This window comes from Schistosoma mansoni (genome assembly GCF_000237925.1).
Source record: "Schistosoma mansoni, WGS project CABG00000000 data, supercontig 0406, strain Puerto Rico, whole genome shotgun sequence".
NCBI lineage: Eukaryota > Metazoa > Platyhelminthes > Trematoda > Strigeidida > Schistosomatidae > Schistosoma > Schistosoma mansoni.
In genome coordinates this window covers 1-11,813 of record NW_017386245.1, presented here as the reverse complement: position 1 = coordinate 11,813, position 11,813 = coordinate 1, and the positions used below count along the sequence as shown (strand labels likewise).

Here is an 11,813-nt window from a genome sequence, read left to right as displayed (position 1 = left end):
GTTTCCAGTGCTCTACTGTCAGTAACAAGTTTTCCTACAATTCGTCTTATTTATGTATTAATGGTCAAATGTTACAGTGTCGTGTACCAGTTGCTGTTGTTGATTTACCCGAGAGAATAGATCGTATGGGAGTAGCTCAATCGTAGTTTATTACGCACGTGCTATAGATCTGTACTAAACCTCTAAAAGCAAGATATAATACATTTAAAAGTTTATTCTGTGTAACTGGTTTGTTCATGTAACAATTCAAAGTGGCAGTTTAATCCCACTACAATCTGATAAAAGCACACTTCAATTTATTCAACCTATAAAACAGTAAGTTTTTATTATTACAACATTTATTCACATTATCAACTCACATCATGGCTAACTCATTATTATCTTCAAAAATGGAAATGTTCAATCGTTTGTTTAAAAAATACATTTATCTACACAGCTAACAACAAATCTTCTCTAACTTCGGACAATTTACAAATAAGTAAAATTTGATTAAATCTAAAAAAGCAAAATAATTTGGTTTTTCTTAAATCATAAAAAGATATGCCTTGCTAACATTTCACTGCAGGATATTTTTCCGTAATGAATGTTTGATTCGGACGCGAACTAATAAAAAACAAAATAATAAATCACAAGTTATTTAACAAACTGTTATTGATTGATTTGCATTACAGAATAATCAAAAGCATTAAGAAAGAAAATGATTGTACTTCAATCAATAATTGTTACTATGCTTGCCATATGGATGCTAAAAATACTTAATTATGTTGGGAGCAATGTTCGATGAGGCAATACAAAACGGATTACAATTGAAAATGAACAAATAATTTTAAGACAAATTATTTTGTTGACTGATATCATAATGTTTGCTTATTGTATCTTTTATAATATGCCAGAGTAAATAACGAATCTTCGATAAATACTTACCACCTGGAAATTCATTTTGACTACGATTTTAAATAGGACAAATCAAATGAATTTTTGATTTCAGGTTTTAAGTATGAAAGATTACATTTTAAAGTTATTTTTAAATAATATCTTAATAATTTTAATACTTCTCTTTATGTTACAAGATTGTAAAACGGAATACAGGAACGTTGCTAGCATTATTTCTATATCCATATGTATGTTGTTTGAAGAGTTTTGGTGAACATGTCACGATCATATGTTAAAGTAAAACATTAGTATTAACATACCGCAAATTTTGAACGGGCTTAAAATTGATTAAATTCATTACGAGACTAAAATGTAATAATATCGTTGGCTGCGTTTGTGAAATGGAGTTTAAAACCGATAAATAAATACGAGTTTTACTCCCGACTAATGAGAGTAGGTGAGGAAACCTTATCTATGTGATAAACAAAGAATCAGTCACACAGTATTGCCTCATTAAAACACTAAAATAGTAAGTCATTTATACTACCAACAGTTATGTAATTTATACTTCATCTAAACTTGGAAAGTGACTAAAACAGCCTTTGTCGTATTTAATCACTATGATCGCAACATAATAGCTATTTTGTTCATGGTTTATATTGTAACTTTCAAGGTGAGTGGATAAGTGTTAAATCCCAATATTCTTATCAGACAAAAAATTACTCCACACTTAACAATCAATTCCTACAATGTGAGACAGATTAGTGAATTATATAACGTAAGAAAATACTCAGGTGATACTTATTTTTCACGAAATTAGCTATGACTATAAGAATGGAAACCTTGTTTATTTTTGCACATTAGTTTAACACCACTTATGTATCTAAGACCTTGGGTTATGTATTCCTGTCGTTCATGGAAATTTATAATTAGTTAAACATATTATCTGGGATATTAAGATATTAAACGTAAAAAATTAAATTTTCTACTCATTGGGATATTACAAGTGTACTTATTTTTTAATGTTTTCATTCGTTTTTCATCGAATAATTTAGTGAGATTATAAGTCCCATATCGTTCTTATCTATCATAAAGATTTATTAAAAAGCTGTTATCTGTCATCAACAGATAATAAGTTATATTCACAGTATCAGATATCTTCAGTGAAAGTTAAAATTACATCAAGATAGGTTATTCATTTAAATGTTACAAAGAATGAAATTATCACTGACACGATCGAGTTCCCAACAATAAGTGTATGCACAATTATTAACTTATTTTGATGGAAGATGATGTCAGTCTACTATTTGAAAATTTCCATATTTTCCATATTAGTTTAATCAACATCCCGTTGTGGCATTAAGGCAAGTGAAACAAGGTATTTAAAACTTCCAGATTAGTATATCTTTTTCCAGTATGATATTTATGTTAATTAGGCACTGTTTTCTTTCCTCAGTTATCCTCAAACATTTAGTTATGAAACGTAAACACTAGATACAATAAGCAAAGTGCTCGAAAATAATAAATATGAATATTCCCTTAAACCTCATTATTTACAAATATTCAAATTTTTCAAACAAATGTACACGGTGACCTTACATTGGGAGGATATATTAGCATTTATGCATAGATAGCTTAATATTTCAGTGAAGACAGAATACTGAATTACGGATAAATCAAGCATATATAATATATATAACTTAGCAAATGGATAATTTTCTATTTTCTCTAATTTTAATCAGTCTCTAAAGAATTTTGTAGGAGAAGGAAAACATAGAAAAAATGACTTACCGTTTGGGACAACTTTCTGACCTATATTTTTGGTACATATTGTAGGAATTAGGAGGCTAACATAAATTACCGTAGGTTAATTCAAAATTTCGTTGCATCTGTCACACTTGAAAAACAAAATACAAAGGAATGTTAAGAACTTTAAGAATATCTTTTTAATAAAATTTCTCTGTACCTGCTATTATAAAGTACTATAATAATTAGCCAAGTTAAACTGTCTTAGGAGCAAGAGTTTATTAAAAAATTTTCTTACACTATTCCGGTTATTCTTCTCCGTCTCCGAATGAAGTTTTCTGCATTGAATATCCAAAATATCGCAGGATTTACGGTTGAATTCAGTGGTACCAAATGCTTAACAAATTAAAAGGAGTAATATAAAGTTATAGAAAAAAATACAATCAAATATCTAAATAAAAGTGGATAAATTAGTGCTGGTAAGATGATTATGGCTAGGTAATTTTTGTTTTAGAAAGGAGTGAAATTTAAACTTTGATGATGCTGAGTAGTGTATTTCTTTGTGAAAAATGAAACATGCATGTTAATTCACCCGTCGAATTCCTATACAAGAATTAGTCATATAACTTCAGCATTCATGACCTAAATAAATCGTCATTTACAGTATTTTATCATGTCTAACAAGCTAGAGTATGCAAGATGATATTTCACAGTCTTTACATGTAAACTCATTACCTCGTGATTCATTTTATCTATTATCTTCAATGCTAATATTCTCTTGAAATTAGGATGTAAGAAAAACTGAATGCATATAAGTAGTACATTATATTAATTCATTAATTAATAAGTAACGAGAAATTGAATAGTCAGTCCCAATTTCAAGTAGGTAGATGTTTGGAATTGGTCCTAAAACATTTATAGATTGGTTAGGTGATTTCATTTTTTAAGTGTATACCCTGTGTTGTGCCATAAAAATAGCCACGTATTCACAGTTCTGCCATGATAAAACAGCACTTAATTAACTAAACCATGAACGTGCAACTACATTTGCTAAAAGATAAACTTAGCTACAGATAATGAAACCATTTTTGAGACCATGTTTTTTAAATCGATGAAAGTAAAATAAGACTTATCATTCTATACAGGAAGATGTATTTTTAAAACTAACTTGAATAATTGGTGAATATTTCATCAAATATGGAGCACATCGTCTCATATATCCATAAGTAACCATTAGGTTCCATACCATAAATGGACACCAACAAATCACATAAGCTAAGTGATAAAACATAAGTAAAAGAATTGTTTCATTTTGATATACTCTTTTATACATTAAAAAAAATAATGGTTATGAAACAATACAATTTAACGATTAACTCTAGCTTGGGTGTTTCCAAGAAAATGCTTTAATATTAAAAAAATTAATGTTAATACAAAGAAGTTAAATCTCAATACATATCAGGAATTAGTAATCTCGACGTCGTCTTTTGGCTGTTACTTTGTATGATATTTCACGAATTTATTTTAAAAATTAAGCCAAGTTCATTTACTTTGTGTATGTACACCGACTGTTTTGATTTATCTGGTGAATTTACAAAGACTTACAGTAATCTTCAGATAATTTCACGAACCTCATGTTTAGTTTGCCATATAGGCATCATGCATTAGTTTTTATTAGATAAGTTCTGATCCATAAAAGTTGTTTAATATTCATCAGCTCCCATATTTTCATATTTCTCAATATATAGACTCATAATCAATAAATAATTATTATAGATGTTGCGGAACATTTTACAAACAATGAACAAGGTGTCATTACCAGAGTTAGTCTTTATAATTTTCTCTGAAGAAGTGGCTTACACGGAGTCACAAAACATCAGAAAATCCGAAAATCTAATTTTTCTACGCATCAGAATACTAAAATTATGGTGTTTTTATTAACACTTGTTTTTACGTCCATTTTATGATGAATGATTCAGCTGTAAATGATACAGTAACGTTCTACACTTTTCACTAACTTTTTGTTACTGAAGTATCAGTAGCACTAAGGCCTGGCTTAATGTATGATCCACAATGAAGTAGTTTCATACTTAAAGTGAGAGTTATATGGATTAAAGCAGTCTTATTAAGACATAAAAACCTTACATTGAGAAACTGTCATGTTTACACTGTTCAGATTCACTGAATCAACTTTTGTTTAGTTCAAAAAGGAACTAAATGACGTAAATACGTTCAATCATGTGTAAATCTGAAAAAAAATTAATTCATTTATTTACTTGAGACTATCAGACAAGTCATTTTAACTGTTTTCACTTTAGCACGGGATATACAACTGGAATGTACATGTTTACGATTAACACGTCTAGATAGTCCGATTCGTAGACTCTTTTTATCGAGTGACAATTCACTTAGCTTCTTGTTTGATATAGAAATCGTAGTTACAGAAAGTGGGTTGTTTGGGTGTTTTTCCTGAGATTGCTTTTGACGCAGATCTGGTAGATCATTTATTCTGAATTTTCGAGATTTGGATGCACTCCAAATTTTAATTACGATGATAATATGACAGGTGGCTATAATAAATGCTGGTATAACAAAAACTGACATTGCTATAGAAGTTAGATAGGCCTAAATTTAAAAAGAAAAAAACCAACATTGTTTTGGTGAACAAAATGATTGGGAAAACATGTGGTTCAGAAATAAGCTACTAAGTTGAACATAAAACTAGTGTATGGTTTAGTTTGAAATGCTAACATTCAGACATCATAACGTTAATGACTCAAGTTTAATTTTACAGATTTGCGAATCATCTTGAGTGCCTTACAAATGCTAGAAGATAACTATTGTTTGATATGTGTAATCAATAACTGACTAATCATATCAGTGAAGTGCATCCTTTGAAAGCCACCCAGTTTCAGTTTAACTGTAAACAGCTTTAACAGACATAGTAACAGTGATCCGAACGAGCAATGAAGGAATTCACAACTACCTATATTTGACGTCATAACTCTCTCGAATATTATTAGGAAAACCTTATATGTTATTATATACGTAGAATGTGTGACTACTAAGAAATGTATTAACGGTCGCAGCTTGAACACCATATAAGAAGAACCTATGTTTGTCTGCAACGTGAATGGCAATTATTATCCAAAAGATTTCATATAAGATATTCATTTCATTTTTTCTCCAGAGCAACGTATTGTTTTCGCTTCACAACGTTTATGTCTGATAACTGTTTTCTAATTAAACGAAATAGTGATCAGCGCCTTACTTTCGTGATCGAAACTAAAACGTGGATAGCATGTACAAACTTCATAATTTAATAGTATTCATGTGACCACGATTTTGTGACCCAAACCACATTATTATGAAATTAATAAAAATCAACTAACAGTAAGCATCTATAAATCTCTAAATAAAAGACCAGATTATTACTGGTTAATACAATGGAAGATTAAAAATCCTTCAGAGGTTCAAGTTGTCAATCTACAACACTATACAGATTTAAGTGAATATTTAGAGAACTCTATAAACCTCAAAATGTTTTTCCTAATAGGTTGTAGTTAGTTATAAATAAGTTTCGAAACTATCTACGAGTGTTTTCTGACATCCAGTCAAACATAACTGTTTTACTTTTTGTATCAAAGTTAAATTTTTATTATTTGCCATCTTACTTTACATTCTGTACTTGGTTTGTTAGTCTCTAAACAATTACCTATCGGTTATTTATATTAACCAATACTGAGTCAGTTTTGACTTTTTATTCCTGTTTTAATTGATGGATTTCTTCTATTAGAAGAATGAACTACATTAAAATCTGTGCAAAATAATTTTCGGTGAGATCTTCTTGAAAAGCTTCTTTGTTTTATAAGTATTTTGAAACCATTTTTAAGCATATGATATGCTGCTAATAATTTTTTAAGAATAAATAAATGATCTTGAAAACTACTTAATAGTCTACATCAATCCTTAATATAGTACAACGTTTATCTTTAGTTTGCACACATGAATTAACTGATTTATGATTTGACGATGTCCTTTTTTTTTTGAAATTAAACAAACAGAAGGAGATAACAATTTATGTTTACATTCACATCAACAATATTTCATGCTTCACGAGCATAGAGCAAAACTGCTCTTTCCGACGCGTTGTAGATTCCACCTTATACAGCTACACTAACATCACGAAGGTGACAAAGATGGTTCAGATTGGCATAAGCCTCTCTCTTAATTTAGCATATGACTGACTTCATAACATCAGTCGAATTTTAACAACCATATAAGTTTTAATAGTTTTAATAGTCTTTTGAAATATAGACATTTAACAAGTGAACATTTCTCAAGTGACTGAAACATAAATTAAATTAAGACTTGATTATGAGTATTGATTTTCAGTCATCACATCAAAATGAATCCGATCATTTTACAGTTCAACAATTCCAACCATTTCGTGAATTTAAAAATAATAACAGCTTACATTATGATCATGTGCATTACCATTAAATAGTTTTTGTATATTGAACTCAGTTTAAAAAAGTATTTACGAAAATTTCATTGAATACATACACAAAACTTATTCTGCTTTTACTAACATCTGCTTAATCTATGTGTAAACTCACTTGTGGACTAATCCTACTAAAGTCGAATCGACAGTTTTCATACTTTGTTCCTTCATAGACCTTTTGAGCTAGAAACGCCGTAGGTATACCGCATATCATTGCCGCTAACCATGCAGATCCGATTAACATGAGAGCATGTGTTTCTTCGAAATGAAAATAAAGAAATAAAAACATAACTGGTAAAGAGTTTGAATTTCGTTTATACAGAAAAACAGCGATTCTAAAAAGAACTACCCATCTGATGGCTAAAAAGTCTTGGCTTACATTATCGATTTAAGATGGGGTTTTACTAGTTCACAGAAATATTAGTATCATAACTCAAGAAGTGATCATAAATTTAACTATTATTTAAAAACCTTTCACAATGCTTTAATCTAATGTAACGGTGACCCTAAAATTCCAGTTTAAATAACTACATTATTTGTTGAAGTTTGCACCAGAAGCCACAAGGTTAACATTCTTATTCGGAAAAAATGATTTCTCATAGAATAATATTGCTTGCTTAAACTTCTGTTTACAAGGTGTAAGGTAAGTATCATGAATGTAATATCGAGTTATGAATAACGAGATGTAGTCGTTTAATTTTGTAAATTGTTGTAAATTAACTTCACACATGGTTTACATTAGGAACAAACTTCAACTGTTCAACCTTTGAAAACAAGATAGTACATAGTACATGATCGTCTTTGGTTTGCGATAACTCAGCAAGACGCGTGTAAGACGCTATAAAGAATCGATCCATGGACTGTAAGATGCGACAGGAAGAGTATCACTGTCCACATTTCTAGTAGGAATATGACAATTATCATCTATTTAAACGTTTTTCCAAACAAAGCAGGTTGATACATTACTGTTGAAATTGTTCGTATTCGTTTTGTTGTATTCACAAACTTACAAAAGCTGTTATCTACGAATAGATTGTTGATTTTGTCAGTACTTCATAGTTGTTTACTATTTTTAGTTAAGTGATTATAAATACTAATGTGCTTGTAAAGATACTAATTATTTTGAACGTCAAAATTGTGCTGTAGTTTTGTTAAAATTGATTAAAGCAGTGGAAGAACTAGCTTCAAGAAGTGCTTTCTATGACGAATTTTACTACTTTGAAAGATCTTATTGAATATTGTCTATGAACGTAAGTCAATTTACTCTTTTACTTACGTTTAAAAAAACAGATACGTAAAACACTTACTTTTACTGAATTTTGACGATGTAGCTCGGAGTGGTCTACATACAGCCTCTGCACGATCAATACTTAACGCTATTAGTGCGAAAGAGCTTCCATATGTTATGGTAGTCTGGAAGTTATCGACAATAAAACAATAAATTATCAGTGAAATCGAAATCAAAATAATCATTCATATTTGATCTATTTATTGGATACATTTCAGAGATAAGCAGTCGACTTCTGTAGACTATTAAAAAGTCAGATGGAACCATTTGTTTTCATCAACATTGTCATCAGGCTCCAAATTATAAATCCTCATGTATCATATTATAATAACCAATTTATTTGCGAATACGTATATAGGTTATGATAAAATTAGTCATTATTATAGTTTGAAAACGCTTAGTCCTCTAAACGTAAACACTTGCAAAGTTGGTAATATAAGATCATCTTTAGAGTTACCCCATCAGTTCTGTCCTATAAATTTCTTGCATGCGAACCCCAGGCAATAAATGTGTTCCTAAGTTTTTCCTCGTTAAACATTTAGAGATTTTTTTAAATATTGTTATCACAATAAACCTAACATAATGTTTCTCCACTTTCGTATCACATATACTTGGTTTTACCATTCTTAACACATCTGATCTTAAAATGGATTTTAGCTTAAAGTCGTAATATGACCATATATTACCGATTTTGTGAGTACTTGTAGTTAAGACAAACTGTTCTTTATAAACTTTGAAAATAATAAAAAATAGGTCGAATTGGCAGATGTATTATGAATTGATCTGATAAATTGGTGCTAAACGTTGTGTGAACATTTCTGATCTTTGCATTTGTATTCGTAATGTTATTAATTATATATGTATTTAATTTTGACCTTTCACAGATGAGCATTTTTGCATGCTTGTCCATGTTCGTTTATTTATATCATTGTTTGTTTATAAGAATCATATAAGTTGAAACGTAAACTTATTTACGTAAGTTGGCTGGTAATACCTCCCAGTTATACATCTATCTATGATCGTCCATCTGCTGATTTCTACGAATGAAATATATACTTCCCAAATACATTCGTATTCGATTTATTTTTTCCGTTATAACTAAAGAGATTCAGTCAAAGTAGGTATACATATACATAATTAAAAAGCTATATTTCGTCATTGGTAAAACATAGGGTCATCTAATGGGGCTACACGTTCATTATTTTCAACGTATAACACTGACTAATCCTGCCATTATTTAATATGCTTCTCCAAACAAATTACACCACCTGATATAATTATCGTGAATTTAGAGTTAAAAACCTGTAAACGAAATCATTCCAGTCAAATAATCCTCTATATTACCTTATACAGATCGTGAATGTTTATTTCACATCAAAGACTCTTTTTCTAGTCGTAAATGTGCACTGCTGAGGATTTCCATACTGAGATGGAATAGCTGTCTAATAGTTCTTGTTTTTCAACGAAAATGTGTTCGTGATTCTACACATAACAACTACTCATAGACTTCTAGCTTATAAATGAAGGAAGGATCAAATTTTCTAATACTTTAAAAATTTGGATCCTGACTCTCTGATTTACCTCTGGTATGTGCATAAACTTAACAGTCTTAAGAATCAAGTCTTCGCTTGTTTATGTGATTATTAATTACTGAACCAAATAATCATGTAAATAATAATCTACAACTCAACAATCCTATCTAGATTCCTTTTACTAATCAATACCACCTCATCTACAAGAGCATTATTGACATAAAATATCTTGATTGATATATAATATACATTAACGAGGTTTTACAGAGGATATGATATGATATTCACGTGAAATATATAATAAAATATATTTCCATACAAAGTATTATATTCAAAATAGTTCAAGCGTAACGGAAAAGATTTACAATTTTACCATTTCATACCTAGCAAACTGATTTTCTGTGATTATTTTATTTAATCAAATTTATATTTTTAAGCGGTTATTCTTGAATAATAAATAGTAAATAACTGCAACTGTGTTTTACAGCTGATTTATTTACAATATATTTGCGGGGTATGCTACTTATATCAACATAAGTAATACTATATAACTCTAGTCAGGGATAGAATGTCTGGCAAAAGAAGGTTGAAAGGATAGATGAGGAAAGAATGGGGACAAAAACCAATTAGTACGGAAATGCAGGAACAATGACGTCTGAAACCAGTGATTAACATTTTTCAAATGAAGTATTTACTGTATGTTCTGTAATTTTATATTGAAATATATTCGATTGTCCCCACTTGTGTTCACTTTCACTACATAATATGTTGTCTGTATTTTTATCTTTTCGGAAGTTTCTCTATAATTCATGATAGAAACAATTCATGAAAAAAAAGCAAATAAATATCAGTAAATTATTATCTTTGCTTAGAATGAAAAACGGTCGTTAATCAATTTTTTTCTTATTATTGTGTATTGAGTTCATTGTTTATTGCTGAATGCGCGTTTCCGGAGTTTTTGACTTTAAATTTATTTGAATAGAGTGTTTTTAATGTTTTCATTTTTCAAATTTTTAATCGATGGTGGATAATATTTAAAGTTTTTTTTAATGACAATGATTTTTCTAAAAAGTAGAAAATAAATTTTCAGGGTTTCTGAACAAGAAGTTGAATTATAAAGATTATGAAATGCGATTGATAAAAAAATCATTAGTTATGGCTAATTTTTATCATGAAATGGTTGATATTGATGTGGTGTAGGGAATAATTTGAAAGTTTCATTAAAGTTTGAATAAGTTTGAAAAGTGTCCCATATGTAAGAAGCTTAGAAAATATAACATAGATGTTTAGCTAATTTATTCTTTCATAAAGCAAATTTATGTTTAGGTTCTACTCCTTCCATGATCTCAAAATTTTGTAGTTCTTAATTTAACTTACTCATCTATGCCGACAATAAAAGGAAAAAATTTGTGAATATAAAATATAGTCACTTACAGACATATACTTCACTAGTTTACAAACAAATGTTGGTGCATAAAATACGATTGTTATATTCCAAATTATTTCCGGTAAGATTCCACCAAGAGCAACAAAGAGGTCTATGAAAAATAAGAATAACAGGAAAAGTCAGTTTATGCTGATAAGGATAGGATCAAACATGATCATGCTTAGATCCTATATGACGTTTCCAATAAAGGTGGATTTTTTTATATGGTGTGCTATCTCTATAAGGTACGACTTTATTAGGCGATATGAGAACTGAAAAATAGTATGAACATAAGATTCATTACGTTTAGAAAGGTCCACACTCTCCTAAAGAAACTCAGTCTTACAACTTTACGTTTCGTGACGGAAGGTGATAACTAAATTAGTGCACCCTTGCAAAAGTAGTTTCCACACAAAAGTCAAGCGATCTTTTGGTTTGCTACTT

The 11,813-nt window shown here is 29.5% G+C and overlaps 1 protein-coding gene across 1 annotated transcript; it reads right to left on the bottom strand.

The window, feature by feature from the left end:
• Window positions 1-334: 334 nt before the first annotated feature.
• On the bottom strand, window positions 335-11,482 carry Smp_199690 (G-protein coupled receptor fragment,putative; the record flags this gene model as incomplete). Its single annotated transcript, XM_018798930.1, has 8 exons — window positions 335-603; window positions 2,665-2,770; window positions 2,918-3,015; window positions 3,788-3,894; window positions 4,896-5,244; window positions 7,239-7,381; window positions 8,431-8,536; window positions 11,378-11,482. Coding segments are annotated over 7 exons (933 nt in total), but the record flags the coding sequence as incomplete, so codon positions are not given.
• Between the last annotated feature and the right edge of the window lie 331 nt (window positions 11,483-11,813).